Raw genomic sequence first — 19,770 nt, 5'->3', positions numbered from 1 at the left:
CTCCCGAACCACTTCCCCAACGTGGAGTAGCAGGCTAGAGGCACTTCACTCAGGCTGATCTCTCCACCTTTCTGCCGTTCAAATTATCTCCTTTTCTCTGCATAGTCATTGCAAAACCAAGGCAACGAGACCTTTCGCTCGTGATGACTGGGTTTACAAGAGTTAAAGCTGAGCCAATATTTTTCTAGCATTCTTGTATACACCTCCTTAAACTTCTTCTTCATACGGTGCCGGTGAAGCAGCGCAGTATGATGATGGGCGCCAACTCGCCCAACTTTCCACGTTACTGAACTTCTTTTTCCTCCCCAAACCATCTGTAACTGCCTCGTACTGCTACCTGTGCATCTTCTGCATGGCGTTCTACCTGGTGTGATAATACGCAACTGCAATGCAAGATGTGCCCGTATCGACGCTACCCGGCACGCATGTCACGTCGCGTGTCTCCTCTTGCGCTAGGATGCCTTTATTGGGCATTTTTCAGCTGCAAGCTAGTAAGCGCCGACATGGCGCAGTTGTAGAGTAGCTCCGGTGTAGAGTAGCTCCGGTAAACCCGGGCCCACTGCGACTCCGGTGCAGCGGGCCCGGGTTTGATCTTGGCGGGAACTCAGTATTTCTTATTTCCGGCGATAGCTGCTACGGACACCGGCGGCGGCCGTGGACACCATTGCCAACTGAAACGGCTGTTGGAATGAGCTCATAAGAGCATGCGCTGTGAAATTCTGTTAACGTTAAAACTTCTATACACAATAGTGGCCGCGAACGCCACGGGACTGTCGACAAAGCCTTATTCTGCTGCCTCGCAGATAACGCTTCCTGCTTCCCGCGTTTCAAGGTGTGTTCCACGCTGGGACGATAGCACAAGCCGCGTGATCGCGTTCAGACAACATCGCTTCGCCGGTTCCCTTCTAGGCGCGTCGACAGACGTGGGTAGTGCCGAGAAAAAGACTTTCTGCTAGACTGAAGCGGCATTTCTACAAAACAGTGGCGGTGAAGGCCACGGATGTGCTTGACGGAGCCTACTTTTGCTGCCTTGCAAGGTTAGTTTGTTTCCCTCCTACTTACCTCGAGGTCAACTAGTGCGCCCATTGCAGTTGCTGTACTGTGCCCTTTGATCATGGCGACTGCGTCGAAAAATTAGCGTCTTTCACGGCAGGAGCCATTGGCTGAAGATACGGCGTTTTTAACATATATTGCTTGTAGATATCCCTATCATATTGGTCATTGTGGGCATGGTGGTGTTTCAAAGGGCGAGTTTATAATGGCCATATGGAACCGTGCCACGTGTGACTCTGCAAAAAAGAGGGGGTGGGCGGGGGGGAGGCGGGGCTCTTCTACCGTTCCTGAAGGATAAATATTGGTCGCAGGTTGACTGAGTTCAGTAAAGAAGTCGCAGCGCTCCTTCCTTTCGTTGCGGAGGTTGGTGCCATCATGAGCGTCCCGAAAACCATGGCAATAATTGAAAAATGAATCCAGTATGTCTCGGACCAATTCAACAAAGAAAGTGCAAGTTAGGCTGGACAGGCAGGATAATGATCTCACAGCCTTGAAGGCTCGGGCTGAGCGCATAGTCAGGCGCACCAGTTAGCGGAAGAGAAAGCAATTGAAACTCCAGCCTAATAAAATGGAGCAATATAACCGTCGGATGAACATCGAGGTGCATGGTCTGGCCCGAGAAACAAACGAACACTTGCCCGTAAAGATGAACAGAATAGAGGTCAAACTCGGACTTCCTGTAATTTCCGGATCTGATCTTGGCGCACTTCACAACATTTCCACAAGTGCTAGGAAAGAAGCAGCACATATTTTGTGATTTGTGTCGATTGCAGTGAGAGAAAATTAGGTGCTGAGCCGTTTTCGCCTAAAGACCAACATGTGAATTTTTGTTTCGAAAGCCCGACTGCATTGAACAAGTTTGCTCCGATTTCGAAAATTTCGATTTCGATTTCGATTTCCCTCCGAAAATCATGCACACACATGACGAGTGACAGTTCTAAACAGCGGTCGAAGAGGCTGACTAATGCTGGTTACCCCACGCATGTTCATGTCTCTGTTGCCTAAGAGCTTCTCACGAACCTACAATAAAAAAAAATACAATGTCATCTGAATACGATGCTTGGTGAACGGAAGCACTTTGTTGTATTGCCTTACATGCATAAGATTTCCCCACAATCTGAAAATAATTGGACAACGGGTGAATGCAACCGTCGTGTTCTCGACCCCGAGGAAACTTGCCACTTTGTGCAAGATAGGAAAGCTGACAACAACAAAGTGCGAGGATATATGGTCAGGCATCAGAAACCTTACGTTACTTGTGATGAAAGTGTCTTGTACCGAATTCCCTTGTCTAGTGGGAGCCACTATATCGAACAAACCGGCAGGTGCTTGAACGAGCACCGTATTGAACCTGCTCGCAATATCAGGTATGGGCGAGGGGGAACCCTTGCTGAGGTGGGCGATAGAAGGGCTCAAATCACAACACCAACGTCAGAAAGGGCTCTGAATATCTGCCAGTACAATTACTTGCCGTTTCCACGATCGTACTGGGACGGAAATGGCACGTGCGCTCGTGTTCAATTAAGAAAAACGTACTATGTCTCGTTACAGAGGCCCCTTTACGCTCTAAGCTTTGCTGCATAACACAAATGTACTATAGCGAAGCTGACTTAGGACAACCGGCCATTAGGAAGCGCTTATTAGACATTGGCCACACGCGAACTCCATAATGCGTGTCTCGATCTGAAGTCAACGGATTTAGGCCTACGCGGCCTGCACAAAATTGATACCTCACTTCTTTGAGCTACCTAGCGCATAATAGCAGTTGCGGTGCTGCTGTGCTGGATGAGGCGTTTTCTTACAATGAAGCTGTATATGGCTAGTCGATTCGTCCATCCGTCCATCCGCCCGTCGGTCTGTCGCCTGTACGCCGAAAACTCTTTCGGCGCAACGCCATGCACATGGGAGAAAAACAAAAAGGTCGCGATCGTCGCTGTGAGTGTTATCATCTTCCGTCTATGTATAAAGTGAATTACCGTTTCCGCTTGATGTTATCAGTCGTGGCGGTCGCTATGAATGTTATCATCTTATCGACGACGATGTTATGACGCATGACTTTCACTGCTATATAGAAAACGTGGGATGGCGGAGTTCCTTCCCTCCCTTTGGAGGGTCGAAAAGCATAATGAAACGCAGTAGCGTACCCACTAATCGCGGACTTTAACATCGACCCAGTGCGCCCCGACGGCAAGTGGATTGTATCCTTCCTGATGGAACGGCCTGGAACTGAGTGCTACACGGACGTCGATGTCTCTTCCACGCATCACCGGTCGTGTATAGATTTAACCTTCGGCCAAAACGTTTCTAGGATAGCAGTACAATCGATCACGGTGTGCTACAGCGACCACAAAGCTAAGGTCACGGTGGTAACGAAAGAGACAAAATAAGGACGATAAAAACCACGTAGTTACGTGTACGTGTCCTTGTTCAAGCAATATAGCAATAGCCATATAAATCACTATAGTTGTCAACATCGTCACCCCACTACAGCTTCGCTGGTCATCCTTCTTCACAGAGTGGAAGGGAACTATTTTTTTTTCTCTTGGACGGGTACGGGCACTATTTCGTGAGAATCGTGGCCGCATCATTACAATCCAGCGAATTCTTCGGAATTTGGGAGTCGCTCGAAGGAATCGGTAGCGTTCGTAGGTATGCATGTGTATGGGCTCAGGCGGGTGCGATGGCGCCGTTGCGCTCACGACCCAGTTACACCAAATACGCCCTCACCGTCGCATCGGATATACTTGTAACACCTGGTAACACCCGGGATGCTGTTTACGCTGCACAGCAGTGCAGGCTTCGCTAGCTTCTTATCACTTTCATTGCTTCCCCCTCGGAGCGAAGCTGCAATGAATAACTGTGCACACTTCTGGACTCGTATTTGTGAATGTGCAAATGAAGCTACCACTGCTTCTTAGAATATCAGTTTAACTTACGTGTTTTGACCGATTCGTCTGAAAGAAGTATCGTTCATTTAGTTTTCGTGGACAGAATTTTGCACGACATTCTCGACTGTGCAGACGCGCAGTGTCTGCACAATCTTTCGCAGTAGTGGCAGAACGTCGTATATTTGCTGCCCGCTTTTTATTTTTGGAAAAGTCGTTACCTGGTCGCCAAACGCGCGAAGGACCGCCAATGAAATGCTTACGAAAGCAGTTAATTAAATCTGCCCGACTTCTACGTCTTCATGAATAATTCAGCATATCGGCAACTGCTCATGCAGGATGGGTATAAAAAGTATAACAATAAAAAAAAACTCGTCCCCGTGTTGGTTTTGCGCAAAACAGTCTTACCAAATGAAGTCGACAGAAGCGTTTTGCTGAATAAATCATATTTCTGCCACACTAATGACGTTCAGACAGGTGCGATCATCTTTGCTAGCAGAGATTGAAAACGATGACGCACAAGGATGGCAAAAGAAAAACGAATGCGATAATCTGCCACGTAGTGTAAACCACGTGTATCTTGACATTCATAAATTCGAGCATGCGCGCAGCTGTTTGCCGGATTCATCCTTCAGGGGACGTCAGCACGTGTCTGACCCAATTCGCTTCTGTGAAATACGCACTGCACAACCAAAAACCAGAAACATACGCATGGAAATACCGCCCACGCTTCAATGTTAGCCATGAAAAAACCCCGGCATATATAGCCCAGAATTCGACCCATAGAGTAGTGCTAGTGAACGCACGTCTGTTCTTCACCAAATAGTATATCCCACAGCTGTCTTTTAGCCATCTCTAAACCAGACAGACCTGTTAGCGCAAGACCGCGTGGTTTCCAACCGTTTAATTATGAAACTCTAACACTTCAGGGACAGAATAGGTGCTGAGTGAGCACTTGCACAAGTCGTGGAAGGTATCTCAATAAGCACTTAAATGCATAAAAGGAGTTCTCGAGTAAGCCCGTGGTAGCAGTGTGAGTGAGGGACAAAACTTACAGGGAGCATGTGATAAGACGGTGGTGCCGCCGCGCGAGGCTCAAAGAAAGCATTTGTCATGAACGTTGGGTTGTCGATTGCTCGGACCACAGTTACATACAACTACCAAAGAGAACTGCGGCGCTAGCGCTTACGGGAGCTGCCGTGGAGTTTCCTACACTTACTACATGAAGAACTGTGGCGCTGCAATTGTTCAGCCACATCGGGAATGACGGGTATTACATGGACTTGTCTGATCTTCGAGCTTGGTTGTTCAGACGATCTTGTGGATTCGTTTATTACGGTTTATTTGGGCCTAAGGTGAACCAAATTTCGAGGCAATTGATACGTTTCCTAATGCGGAAGGTAATAAGACGCTGAAAGCACGCATCATCGCTGCTTACTGCAGCGGTTCCGCTTGTTCATGGGCTTGTGGCGTATTGATTTCGATATCGGGCCTCAGTGCTAGAGGTCCTGTGTTTGAATACTGCCCTCCGATAATGTTAATGTTGTTGATTTTAATATTTATAGCACTCTATGCTCTAAAACATTATCGCACACCCGCCGTGGTTGCTCAGTGGCTATGGTGTTCGGCTGCTGAGCACGAGGTCGCGGGATCGAATCCCGGCCAGGGCGGCCGCATTTCGATGGGTGCGAAATGCGAAAACACCAGTGTACTTAGATTTAAGTGCACGTTAAAGAACCCCAGGTGGTCAAAATTTCCGGAGTCCCCCACTACGGCGTGCCTCATAATCAGAAAGTGGTTTTGGCACGTAAAACCTCATATATTAAAACATTATCACGTTGCAATGTTACGAAGCCATTTAAAGGCAGAAGGACGAAGTTTGGAGAAATCCGTGTACTGCCCATCATTCCCATGCCGGCTGAACTATACCCTGCCTACAGCTCGTGTAGATGCTAACGCCTCAGTATTCTTTAGTTATTGTATGAAAGTATATGCGAGCTGCAAGCAGGGCAGTTCGGCGAGAACGGGAATCGTGGGTAGTACACGGCTTTGCCTAAACTTCGTCCTCCTTGCTTTAATTGGCTTCGTGACTTTGCAGAGCGATCATTCTTTAAAGAACGTACTGCACTATAAATAATTCAACATCATTATAATCGTCCGATGGCATGATTGAAACACAGGGCCCATATCACGGAAGCGTTATATTGAAACCATTACGCGAATGGCGCATAGACAAGGGGAAGCACACCCGCCGTGGTTGCTCAGTGGCTATGGTGTTGGGCTGCTGAGCACGAAATCGCGGGATCGAATCCCGGCCGCAGCGGCCGCATTTCGATAGGGGAAGGAAGGAAGGAAAAAGTGGAGAAGGAAAGGTAGGGAGGTTAACCAGTTTAGCTTAACCGGTTTGCTACCCTACGAGGGGCGAAATGCGAAAACACCCGTGTGCTTAGATTTACGTGCACGTTAAAGAACCCCAGAAGGTCGAAATTTCCGGAGTCCTCCACTACGGCGTGCCTCATATTGAGAAAGTGGTTTTGGCACTCAAAAATCCCATAATTTAATTTTTTTTAAGGGGAAGCGGCAAATCAGCAGCCAATAAGCGTGCTTGCAGTCTTCCCTTCTGCGTCCAAAAAGAGCAAAAATTGCTTTCAAATTGAGTCCTATTTAGGCCCAGATAATGCATAATTAACGAAGCCACAAAAAGGTCTAAAGTTCCAAGCACGAAGATCAGAACAATCCATGTACCGATGGTGAATGAACGATCGCAGGGCCAGATTTCCATCCGCTAATTGTAGATATCTCTATGGCTAGGACAACTTGTTTAACCACTTACATTGAATATTTTTTTGTTTTTTTAATGTTGCCATGCCTCCGCAATGGGCTGTGTGCTCCACAGAGAGCTAATGCTTTTTTGACTTCGCACATCTCTAATGAGATTGGATTGCCAACACTGCTCGCGCACGGAAGCCATATATTGATTTCACAAGTCTTTTTTCACCGCATTGGATTTACCTACCGTTCGTTCATTTTTTACTGTTCAACTGTGCTTCCGCTTACTCATTCGACATAACCGATTTTTCGCTTGACGTTCGTTTTGTTTACGTCTGCGCGTGTCGTTAACGTTTATGGTTTAAGAAGGATGGGTGGCACAAGGTTAAAATCAACGTACGAAATAAGGAGACAGAAAGGGTCCTTTTTTCCTATCTCCTCCTATTTCTTTCGTTGATTTTAACCATACGAAACACATCTCTTTTCAGCTATGCACCAACTAGCGCAACGTAGTACGCTGATATATCTATGGCAGTCGCTACTTCTATCTCGTTTCTAACAGCCCATAGTATGGCTCCAAGGTGCGCATGCCGACTAAATCTGAGAAAACAGAAGAAAGAAAAAAACGACTCTAAAATTTAGACAGGGGCAATGTAATGTGGGATCGTCGAGCAACTGCCAAATTGCATTCTTGAGTCGTTTAACGAAACAATCCTCTCCTGTAGAGACATCGCATTGCGCATTCGCGTCCATTCACGTTCATATGCTTTCCCATAAGCCCGCTTTTTTCTAGCCTACTGTCGGAATGGCGATGACTGCACAAGATTACACTGTTCCGGCCGTTTTGACTTCCAGCAATGAACTGCACTATGGTGTTGTGCTGCTGAGCACGAGGTCGCGGGATCGAATCCCGGCCACGGCGGCCGCATTTCGATAGGGGCGAAATGCGAAAACACCCGTGTACTTAGATTTAGGTGCACGTTAAAGATCCCCAGGTGGTCGAAATTTGCGGAGTCCTCCACTACGGCATGCCTCATAATCAGAAAGTGGTGTTGGCACGTTAAGCCCCATAATTCAATTTTTTTTAACGAACTGCACACTCAGCCAGCCAAAAGGCCAGCGCTCCTTACGTGATCTGCAATCATTGCGATTCCGACGGCAGGCTGACAAAATAGTGGGTGTATGGGCATGAACGCAAGCATGAAAGGATGTGCGTGCACAATGCCATGTACCGACAGGAGCGCTTGTTTCGTTAAAGGGCTCAAGAGTTCAGCTGTGCACGTGCTCGTCGATCCTGCATTTTGTGCCCGCCTGCACGTGGAACAGAACAGCAGGCATGCAAGCACGGACACAAGTGGAACGTGAAGGACAAGACGAATGCCGGGGCGGTTCTTCTCGTTCTGCTTACGTCCGTGTTGTCGCAGCTGCCTTTTGCGTACCACGAATTTCTGTCGAATGGCACAAGTATCAGCTGTTGTAACAATAAATTACCCTGAAATGACTATGGATGGGGCCTACTGCAACGCAAGTAATTCCGCACATATATGCACATACTTCACATTTTTATGTGTTTTCTAGAGGATATTTTTTTTGAAGATTGGCACTTGCGATGAACGCTCAAAAGTTGAGGCGCGTAGCGTAAACATTCACAGGAGCGGCAGAACAATGCGCCAGACGAAAAGCTATGTACTAATTTGTTTACGCATTTGCGCATCAAAAATATGATCAGTTGAGGCGGTCATAGATTAAAACAATGCCAAGAAACAAGCACATTTCTCCTTTCATCTTTGAGTATAGGCAAAAAAAAATGTCTCTGATAGACCCCCTATCATGAAAGCGCATTCTTCAATCCTTACATTCGCATGTGGAATGCCTCTTCCCTTCAACGCTGCGTTTCTGGCTCTCGAATCCCTCTTGCATATCTAAAACAGGATCATTTCGCCGTAGATTTAAGCATTCCTCGACATTTCAACCCCTGAGAAACGTTTCGCTGCAGACAAAGCCAAATCGGGCTTTTCTTTGCCGACTGTTGACATTTAACGTTAGCTAACGAGGGCGAACTCGCTGAGTTGTAAGCAGTGCGGTGGGGAAGGCTGGACTACTGTTGGCACCGTTACATGCGTTAGTAGCGCTGCCGCCCCGTCACATCGCGCCCACTTTGGGTGTCTTACGGTCCCCGTAGCTTGGAGCACTTAAAGGTTAGGTTAGGTTAGGTTAGGTTAGGTTAGGTTAGCAGAGCAAGTTTCTTTTCTTTGTTTTTGAGGTGAAAGCCTTCTGTAGGGATGAAACTGACTGTATGGTGTTAGCAGAGTCTTGTAGGAGGCTCCAGCATTTCTATTTGTAATGATTGAGAAATTGCGAAACTATTTACAAGGTTATATTTTATATATTGCTTTTCTTTGCTCACTATGCATGATAATGTCTTGTAGGGCACATCAAAGACACAACTCTGGATTGTTTTCGACACACTATAACTTTTACGAAGCCCTTTGTTGTTCATTCTACATAAGCAATAAAGATAAATATATTCTTTTGGCTGCCTTAGGAAATCGCCATTTTTTTTTTTACTGAGGAAGCTAACTTTTACCGTGACAGGATGTTCAATAAGGCAGGAAAGACTCCGAAAGGAAGGAGGGGCGGCCAGACCTCCTTGAAGTTTTCGCACCAGCTTGCCGTGACGTCATCGAGTTCGACGGCATCTTCTCTAACCTAGGTAACTCTTTATCAAGAGAGATAGACTGTATTGTGTTAGTGAAGCCCCAAGTGCTGTACTGAGCCAGTTGTAAATAGCTTTATTGAGCCTCACATGGCTCGAACGCACACCATGCCTTGATGTCCGTGACGTCACGCTGACGTATACATGTTTTAATGTCATGGACAACCATACGTGGATGAACTCACGAAAATATAGTTACAAAAAAAGTTAGGCAGCATGTTACACTCCTGTAACACGCAAAGTCGAAAGCCTGCTGGTCACACTTGGTAATGTGCCGTCTCGCATAGTCGCGTTGCTGCTTTCGCAGTTCGACTTCTTCGGCTCGTTTTCTCGACGCTTTAGCTTCCGCTCCGCGTTCTCGTATAGTGGGGTCAGACTCGCGGAATGACGTTTGTATTCGACTGCACGTGGCATCCTCTCAGCAGGGCATTGAAACGTGTGCAGCTCTGTGTCTTGAATGCGTGATTTCCATGAATGTGTGCACTGTAAGCTTCAATTTCCTGAGTGCTTACAGCCTGTGCATTACGAGAGGAGTGAGCCATTGCTTACTTTGCTTGCTAAGGTGGGGTGGGGGGCATTGAGCCATTGCTGGTGATATCTTTTGCACCATTGAACCGTGGGGTGTTCTTCAGGATCCCTTTCGGAAATAAGGTTTCACCACCACGACAACCACCGTTGGACCGGACGACGCCTCCTTTTTTAAGGCCATCGGGGATATGGGGCACTTAAAGATTTCGCCTTAAAACACGTTTTCGCGATTTCGTGTAGATTTCGCTAAGCTCGAGGAGAAAAGCTACGGCGACGGTAATGTGTCGTAAACCAGTGAAAGTAACGCTTACAAGTGCGCCTGAAAACCTTACAGTCACGTTATGAATTTAAGACTACCAATTAACAATAGTAACCATTTATAAATACTAAAATAGTAAAGCAATGACGATAGAAAGCCTTTTAAAGATATTTCGTATACATTACAGCTGCCTTAGCCCACCCAAAAGCCTTCAGTTTCATAATCGTGCGGCGTTTTAGCCGTGTCACCATGTTTATACAATGAAGCCCGCAATACATTTGCGATGCTGCCCACGTATTACAGCACTTAGATGTGCTGTATATATATATATATATATATATATATATATATATATATATATATATATATATATATATATATATATATATATATATATATATACATGAGATTTCTTGAAGTGCGGAATGAGAACTGAAACAAGGAAAGTATAATCGCTTTGGTTTCTGACGTAGAGCAACTCGTCTACGGAAATTTCGTCAGATTCGAATTGGTGTGGGAGCCAACCTATTGGAATCATTTCTTCAGGCACTGCAATATTTCGCAACAGTAGCTCTCACGCCTTCAATCTCCGGAACGAGATATTGTGTAAGCACTAAGCCTCTTTTTGCCCCAAACGTTGCTTTGTAAAAGCGTTAATTTGTGCAAATGCAGGTAAAGCGCAGGAATGCGTGTATATATATATATATATATATATATATACCACACTCTCTCCGTTGATTAACGCGGTATCTCGACTTAGCACCCTTACGCTCTTGTTCGAGAAATTTAATGTGACCTCGCCATTACCATAGCAAGCTTAGATCGTGGAAAAGTCAGTAATTTCGAAAGCGTAGACTAGTGAACGTCTTCGAGTTAGCCCTAGTTATGCCATAACTTGTTCGTGTATCATTTACTATGGCCTACGTACAGTTACCGACTGTAAATAGTTTGATCAATTGACGCAATGTCGTAACGCATTTGAATAAAAGTGCGCCAATGTTTAGAAGAGCTCGACATGTAAACAGTCACATTCTCGCAGAGCAAGAGAATATCGCGCTGCTTTGCAGTTTCTTGCACTCATTATAGGGGTGCATACCGATCAATGAAATTCTAGCGCAAACAACTGAATTGCCTTTTATTAGCCTTATTTACTGTACAATATGAGTAAAACACATTAATCAATCTAATCAATCAACTTAAAGCACACCAGTGGCCACAGACAGGCGTGGTGCGCGGGTGGTTATAGTCTTAATAATAAAATACCAGTACCGTGCGAGCGCCAGAGCAAATGCTCAGAGCGAATATGTTACGAGAACTTGCGGTAGCAAAAATGCATCATGAACAATTCTAGCAAAGCACTAAAGTTGTCATGCTGTATATGAGATACGGAAAATAGTTGAAGGAAAAAAATCAGTCACAAAAAACAAGAAAAGAGGTTCTCATCATAACGACTTGAATGAAAAAAAAAATCGGTCACTAAAGACAAGAAGAGATAATCGATGGTGGTGAAATGCAAAAATGACCGTTTATTGGGCATTAGGTAGGCGTAAAAGAACCCCCAGGTGGTGGGAATTATTCCGAAGTCCCCCATTATGGAGTGTCTCGCAATCAAGTCGTGGTTCTGGCATGTAAAAAAACTCGGAGTGTGAAAGAAAAGCGCCTGAAAACATGACAAGAAACGGTACTAAAGGTTCACAATGAAAAATACCGTAATAAAATAGTCACATGCATGCATATATGATTGTTCGTAGATCAGGTGCAGAAATGCTTTCATCATCTACGTAGAAAAGAAAAAAATATATATTTCTTTATCGTTAAATTTCACCGTATACCCGGCGATGTTCAGGCCTAAGTTTCTGCTAAAATAATGTGGCCTTTCTGACAAGTAGCACTTATTCCTGTCCTTGAGATTTGGTCATGCCGCATAAAGGTCTCAGCTATAGGACGGGATGCGATCGATAAAGGGAAATGTGCGGATACTGCGACCTTTACTCGACTCTATATTTAAATTTGGCAAAATACACAATTTGGTTTGAAAGTATAAGAAAAAATGAAAGGTGAAGTCAGACACATGCTCACTATTGCGTTTACCGCAATTTAAATTCACGACCACTTCCGCTGAAGCTGAAGCGTGATCGTGGGCAGGCACTTTTTTTTTAAGTAATACCGAGAGGTTAGTGTACGTGTCTGAACTACAAATTGCCAGCGTCTCGCTTGGCCCTGCGATATGCACCGCTATGTCCTTGTTACTATTTCTAGACGTTCTACTACACACTTGTATTTTATTTCAGTATATTGATCACTGCTTAGTGTAAGTGAAGAATAGACTAATGAGTTTGAAACGTGGCTAGCGTACCGCGGCCTCTGTGTTCTCTGCACGGCCATATTACCTAGAGGACGCCAAGAAGAAAGAAAAAAAAAATACCGGCAAGACCTCGCGAATATGAGTGAATGGGTAGATAAGTGAATCCTTCTTTGATGTTTACAAAAAAAGCAAACGTTTTCACTTCCCTGCTCCTTCACTTCTATGTAGCAAAGTACAAAATGCACGGTCTTTCTCTTTTTTTTTGCTGATTTAAATTCTTTCTCCACGCTCGGCTGCTTCTGTTGCCAGCTTCTGTTCTTGCCTCCTGTGCTGCTCGTCTAGTTGAACAGCTGCCTAGCGACACCTACCGATCGTGGCGAATTGGCCAAGAACGTTTGCGCACCATGAGGCGCATGATCAATTGCACATACGCAGTGTCGCAAGTTCTCTATTCGGGCATACACACCCAGTGGTCCAAGTTTTCCGCTTGGGCACGCCCCGGCGGCCACGTGCTTCGGGTACGTGTCAGTGGGCCCATACTCCAGGCGTGCAGGCACATACCTAAGCCACATATCTAGTGGCCCATAACCAGTGACCATTGCTCTGTACTCGACAAGACAGCAGCCAACATCCCGCATGCCTAAAATGGGCGGGGGGACGGCAAAGATGGCTTGCCCTAAAAATTGACGCTGGGATTTCTGAATTTGGCAGTGCACGTCGTACGTGCACGGTGGGCCTAGAGTGCCACATGTAGCGGTAATGTATCACGCGTGACGTATCCCCCAAAGATAAAACCAATATGGCATAGGTGTGGAAACTCAACAAAAGTACTTTTCCCGGTCGCATAAACACCTGTATATCGTTGTAGGCATGTTGCTGCTGACTGCGTACCGCTTCGAAGATTTCCTCGCACTGCCTCGTTATTTTCCTTAAACGCAGCTTTTTGTAGAAATTGGCTAAATCTTGCAATTTTGGCAACACTGGCAAAACCTGCATGGTGGATGGCACATACATTTAATGCAGTCTGCCTTCTCCCTGAGCTGTGCCATTGAGCAACAAGCAATTTGCTCTCTGCACAAGTGCTGACACACGATAATGGTCAGTTCCATAGACAATTCCTGAGAAATCCGCAGTAGGCTGTTTGCTTAGAAACATCTCGTCAGTTGGCTGTTGTTGCAATGGAGAAAAACAATAAAGCTGTACTACGTCTGCACTACATTTTGCAGCATTTCGGCGGTCTTACACCATCTGCACTTCAGACATAATTTTGTTTTGTGTATTCGTTCGCCGGTAGGTGTCCGGTGTTCTGAATTTCATGTATAAAGGCCATTTCTCTAATTCGAAAAACAAATTTTAAAAAATTTTCAAGGATATTGTTTTGCTATGAGCCTATACAATGCACAGAAGTGCGCTTTTTCGTTATTTTGTTATTAAAAGCTTGTATCTACAATACCATTGGCTTACAAAAAAAGTTCCTAATAAAAGCAACAGTGAATTTTCAGAGCAAGCACAAGAGAACAGAAGATGGCAAGCCGTTAAAAAAAACGCATTTTAAGTTCGACCACAGGCGCATGCTTTGCAGTTTTCGGCTACCAGCAAATGCCTTCTTAGCTCTTTAGGCATATCCAACGGGAAATATGGAAATATTATTTCACCAGATAGTGGCAATTTGCGGCGCCCTTAGATGCCTTTTGTGTACCGGCCAAAGCTTAAGATAGTTCCGCCTTTCTGGAGTTGCTGAATATACAATAAGCTCAATAAGGCGCACCAAGCAACGGAAGGCGCTTCGGCAGATAAAAAGGCCAAAAAACGGTGACGCTCACATGTAGTCATCGAAAAATCTGTTCACCTGCCCAGTTTCTTATGGCATTTTATTTATGTTATTTATTTCATCATTCATCATTAGTACAGAAGCAGGTCCCGGAGTTACAAGAACTGTCAGGGGGACCTCCTATCAGTAATTTAACATTGCATGAATTATTACATTTTGGCAACATAGCAGCGACAGGCATCAGAAAACACGAAGTTAAGGAAAAAATAAACAAATACAAAAAGTTGCTTACAATCATGGAAGTTCAAAACACAAGCAAATGAAACCGATACAGCGTATGAATAAATAAATACGTTATGGAAACATAGGAATGACACATGTCAAAGAACAAGGGGTTAATGTAACAGATTATGAGAAATAAATATGAGCTTACAATACGCAAAGTACAAATGTTATATAGACTATGCGAGAAAAAATTTGAAATGTCTAAGAAAGGATAAAAAAGAAGACAAAGGAAGATATAGAATAACCAATAAATAATAAAGGCTGTCGATACAATTGCTTGATGTGCCTATCCAATCATTGAAATGGCAAGGCAGCTGCATATCCACACAAACAGCACACCGGGGAAGTTTGAGTCAAGATACAGATTGAAGACGCTCTTCATCTTGAAAATTTTATCAATCCTAATGAGACCTTTAAAGGCCGTGATAAACTGTCAGCACGACTGAGGAGCACGAGACAAAAATGGAGAGAAAATATACTTTCAGTTTTGTTTCGTGTTCCACGATTCCACTGAGTCTCTACCATCAACAAGAAGTCAGGCAATTTCGAGTCAAGATACAGATCAAAGATGCTTTTAGTCTTGCAATATATTATACTTCATATGACTTTTACAAGTTTAACTAGCTCTGTAATGCACTTACGCCAGGCGTAGGGCCTACAAGAATGAGGATGTATGCTGCACTTCAGCACACCTGCGTGCATGCGTCGTGAACGTGTGCCCATGGTGTACCAAATATTGAACATCATTTTGTATAATGTGACATTGGTTTATGTGTCCCTGTACGTTTCCGTGGGTCTATGTGGTTATGTGTTAGTGAGCGTGAACTAGGAAACTTCTTTCGAAACGTGACATTTATACAGTGCTTCGTACTTTCTATATGTTATCGTCCTGTGGAATTTTGCTGGCGATGTGACTCAGCGTTCATATTGTCTTTTTTTCGAAATAAACTTTTTTATAGAAAAAATGTCACCTTGATGCATGATCGCTATGCCCGTTGGATGGATGTATGGATGGACGCTAGGAGCGTCCCCTTTGACGGAGCAGTGGGTTGCGCCATCAATTCTTTATTATATTACCCAATATCCTAACTATGTAAAAAATGAAAAGGAAAAAAAAGACGAAGAATTCTCATCACCAAACTTTATGAACCCCTATTGGGAACGTTGTTTTTCTACACCTCCATTTGTCGTTTCTTTACTTTACTTCCACCTATCTTCCAATCGCCGCTTACTTATCTCCATTGCGGACATGTTTCTTTTTCCCCGTGCTCTCGCTGAACCGAAGGGCTTCAAGGAGGCGAGCGGTGACTAAATCGACCTCCGGGCAGATATCTTCACATTCTACTCAAACGAGCTCCATCGTTTCCCTAGCTTTACCGTATCAAACACGTGCTTCTCCTTCCTTCTTATTTCTCGCTTTGTAAGTGCGTTAAGGCATCCTAACCTCGGGTCGAAAAGTAATGAGCTTCCCTTTGAGTTATCAAAAATTGTTTCCTGATTTCCACGTTAATTCCAACATTCACTGTTCCAAACCAGTGCTGCCACCTAGCAGTCATTCAGATAGACCTCGACCAGCAGCAGTAAAAGGACTTTGTCTGTCAGTTTGCACGCAAGAGATTTCCTTTATCCTCTTATATTCGAATAACAGTCCGAACCTATCATGCCTGCAGCTATTGTATAGGTCGTACCGAGTGCATTGCTTGCCGTAGTGGTGCCTGTGCAACGCTAACGTCGGCAACAGTTTCTCTTTACAGCCAGTTTCACAGAGTGGAAATATTGGAGGCGGATTTTGTTTCCTTCTTACGCATTCCTTGGTTGCGTTCTAAGTTATGGCTATCTATCTATCTATCTATCTATCTATCTATCTATCTATCTATCTATCTATCTATCTATCTATCTATCTATCTATCTATCTATCTATCTATCTATCTATCTATCTATCTATCTATCTATCTATCTATCTATCTATCTATCTATCTATCTATCTATCTATCTATCTATCTATCTATCTATCTATCTATCTATCTATCTATCTATCTATCTATCTATCTATCTATCTATCTATCTATCTATCTATCTATCTATCTATCTATCTATCTATCTATCTATCTATCTATCTATCTATCTATCTATCTATCTATCTATCTATCTATCTATCTATCTATCTATCTATCTATCTATCTATCTATCTATCTATCTATAACTATCACGTGGTCTACCACGTGATAGTTACTAAACATGAAGTCCTTCGGTTTAAAGAACGAAACAAGTCCGTCCGTTGCAGTTGCTCGGTGCGACTCGTTTATTCGAGCCCCCTTTCCTACCCGCGTGGTTGCTCAGCAGCTACGGTGTTAGGCTGCTGAACACGAGGCCGCGGGATCGAATCCCGGCCACGGCGGCCGCATTTCGAAGGGGGCGAAATGCGAAAGCACCCGTGTACTTAGATTTCTGTGCACGTTAAATAACCCCAGGTGGTCCTCATTTCCGGAGTCCTCCACTACGGCGTGCCTCATAATGAGAAAGTGGTTTTGGCACGTAAAACCGCATAATTTTTACCCCCTTTCCTCTGGTCCATGAGCGTGATGATGGCGCGCTTATTCATCTTCTGTCTTCAACATTGGTTCACCTGTTGTTATTGTTTTTTTCGTTCAATATCTGGCAACCGTGATACACTGAAGTAGCTATAGGGCCTTTTTGGCCACTTGCCGGCTCCTGGCGGCACGCTGAGACGTATTGAAAGAAACGGGACTCTTTATTGGCCGTATATATAACCGACGCGGCTAGCTTTTGCATCAGAACTGCTTTACTTTTTTCTTCCACAGCCAGCGCATGGTTCTTCGCCGGGAATTTTTAATAGTTTCATTAGGCGAAAATTTGAACTTACCGAAGTCGTACGAACGTGAGTCGACTACGACTACACTTTTCTCTTACAATGTTAGCAATACTGTACACGTTCATCTGGTTCCGGCGTTTCCCAGCTGTCATTGTGGTGGGTCCCATGTGATCACCTCTCAGTGGTTCTTTCCTCAGTCGACTGCATTTTCAGTTCTGAATGGCCGAAAATGTATCAGATGATGTAAATGATAAGCCTTGCTTTTCTTTTCCTGTTTGCTATGTCTACCAAACGGGATGAACGCACAAGTTTAAGTACTTTGCTTATCAATTAGACAGTGTTGGATATTCTATTGAAGAATCAAATTTATTTTGCCGAATAATATTTTTCAATTCGTTCCGGAAATTTCGCTTTTCGAACACACCTGAGTTTCGGTCTTGTCCTTCATCTCTTGGCGCTGCTCATGAAAATGTTTCCAGTGCAATGTTGTATGTGAGAAAACGTGCGCATGGCGAACCATTGCGCTTCTCAATGAAGAGATTTCACTGCCTCATTATCTGCAAAGAATCAACTGCAATCTAAAAAAAATGCAGATCAAACTATTCCAACGTCATAACATTGTCGCAGTTTTCATATTCACTTAGCTTCATTGCTCGCGCGACAACGTGATTCCAGAAGCAAATTACTACGGCCATTGATTTCGCACAAAACACAACACTTGCTCAGCACATCCCTGCTGCCACGCATTCTTCGCTTTCCGTTCTGCTGCAGTCTCTAGCTTTCGTCAAATAAGAACATTGATTTGCTTCAAATGTTTTCCGAAATATGTTATTTCATAGGCGCGATGTTTATATATTTCAAAATGAGAAGGCACGGATTCTCTCTGAAGGAGTAAAAAAAAATACAGGTTGTCTTTACCGGCAATTCGATCACGGCGTTCCTTTCTTGCTATCGCCAGCATGCGCATTGTGCACGATAAGAAATGCCAGTGCGGTCGCAGCTTCGTGCGTTGATCCCCCTTTCTGCCACTCTCAGAGTGAGCCACTGAGCGCGATTAGTTTTTCACTTAATAAACCAATAGTTCGATTCAGCTCAGGTTCGGTCATTCGGTTAGCTGTCACATCAAGTACCTGCCTCACGCGACGCCCTTCTATCAATTACCTTGCCAATTCATGCCGAGTTTTTCGAAGCGCTCAAATGCTCTATTGGACAAGGCAGAAATTTCATCACCACAGTGCTGTCTCTCGCAGTATGTGCGTGAGGAAAAGTCCTCAAATTTTGGGACACTGCATGAACGAAAAACACGAAAAAAGCGACGTCTGAACTCGCATTCTTGTTTTCGTTGCAGCAGCAACTAATATGTGCGCTTCGGAATTACGCTTTCCGAGACAGGTTGTGCACCAAGTTTTGGCACTCTTGCACCGACTGGGTCTTAAGTACAAATGGTGCAAGGGTCGTGCAATCTCTTTGAAGAACACAACATGGCTCCGCGTCTGTTGGTTAGTGATGAGGCACCGCAATGGTTCACGCTTTTACAGCGAAGCTGTTAGGCTCTCGTTGGTCGGCATTTTTCGTGCACGCGTACGCGTACAAAAATGTGGGCTCATCCCGCATTTAGCGAAATACCGGGCCGACGCGCGGCGGAGGGGAAGCAGGTTTCAAAGACTCGCCAAAGTGAAGTGACAAGTTCATACATTGTTTGGAATTACGCATACACTATGTAGCACAGAAACTGTTTCAATAAAGCACATGCATAAAACAAGCATCCCAACTCCAAAATTGTTCATAAGACGCTCCTGAAAAGACTTCTAAGCACGTAGCTCTCACCGCATACTTTTCCCAGTAACGATTACTCTTGCGCAAGGTGCCGAGGCGATGGCAGCTGGAAACGTGGAGAGTGACGTCACTAGCATTTCGTATATAAAACAACCATCCTAGCAACTCATTACATTGTAGTTGCAGCGCCGCTATGAGCAGGCAACGCGTAGTCAGGAGTTCCGAGGAGTAGCGTGAATACGAGGAGCAGCAAAGGGGAAAATAAATGACCGGACGACCAGCGGCGGCATCCTGTCAAAATTAGCATTACCGCCATGACTCTACATTACCATTGCTGCCATTACTCTAAAGTAATAAAGCATTGCGTAGCCTCCCTCAGCAGTTGTAGTGGTCGTTTTCAACAGCTTCGCTGGACATCCCTTTTCGCGGGGCAGGGATGAAGAGTGAATCGTTTTTTAATAAAACTCTTCTGTTACATTCACCTGGTCTGTGCATTCTGACCTGTATATTCGACTGGTCCCGAGCTCCCCAGTATCGCTCTCGCAGTGCATTTCTATATTTGGCTGCTTCAAAGCTAGTGTTGCGAGTCC

At 44.6% G+C, this 19,770-nt stretch overlaps 1 protein-coding gene across 5 annotated transcripts in view; it reads left to right on the top strand.

The window, feature by feature from the left end:
- The first annotated feature begins 724 nt into the window (after positions 1-724).
- sha (shavenoid) overlaps positions 725-19,770 on the top strand; it is a 245,849-nt gene continuing 226,803 nt past the window's right edge. For 2 of the 5 annotated variants that reach the window (XM_065443617.1, XM_070520796.1), the window contains exon 1: positions 725-1,037. In XM_065443617.1, the coding sequence (XP_065299689.1) occupies positions 1,001-1,037 (37 nt within the window). In that variant the 5' untranslated portion in view covers positions 725-1,000. The remainder of the gene's footprint in view (positions 1,038-19,770) is intronic. The other 3 variants (XM_065443619.2, XM_070520797.1, XM_065443618.2) reach the window with 2 other exon arrangements.

This window comes from Dermacentor albipictus, chromosome 6 (genome assembly GCF_038994185.2).
Source record: "Dermacentor albipictus isolate Rhodes 1998 colony chromosome 6, USDA_Dalb.pri_finalv2, whole genome shotgun sequence".
NCBI classification, from domain to species: domain Eukaryota; kingdom Metazoa; phylum Arthropoda; class Arachnida; order Ixodida; family Ixodidae; genus Dermacentor; species Dermacentor albipictus.
The sequence above is the reverse complement of the archived record's forward strand: the minus strand, read 5'-3'. Positions and strand labels throughout refer to the sequence as shown.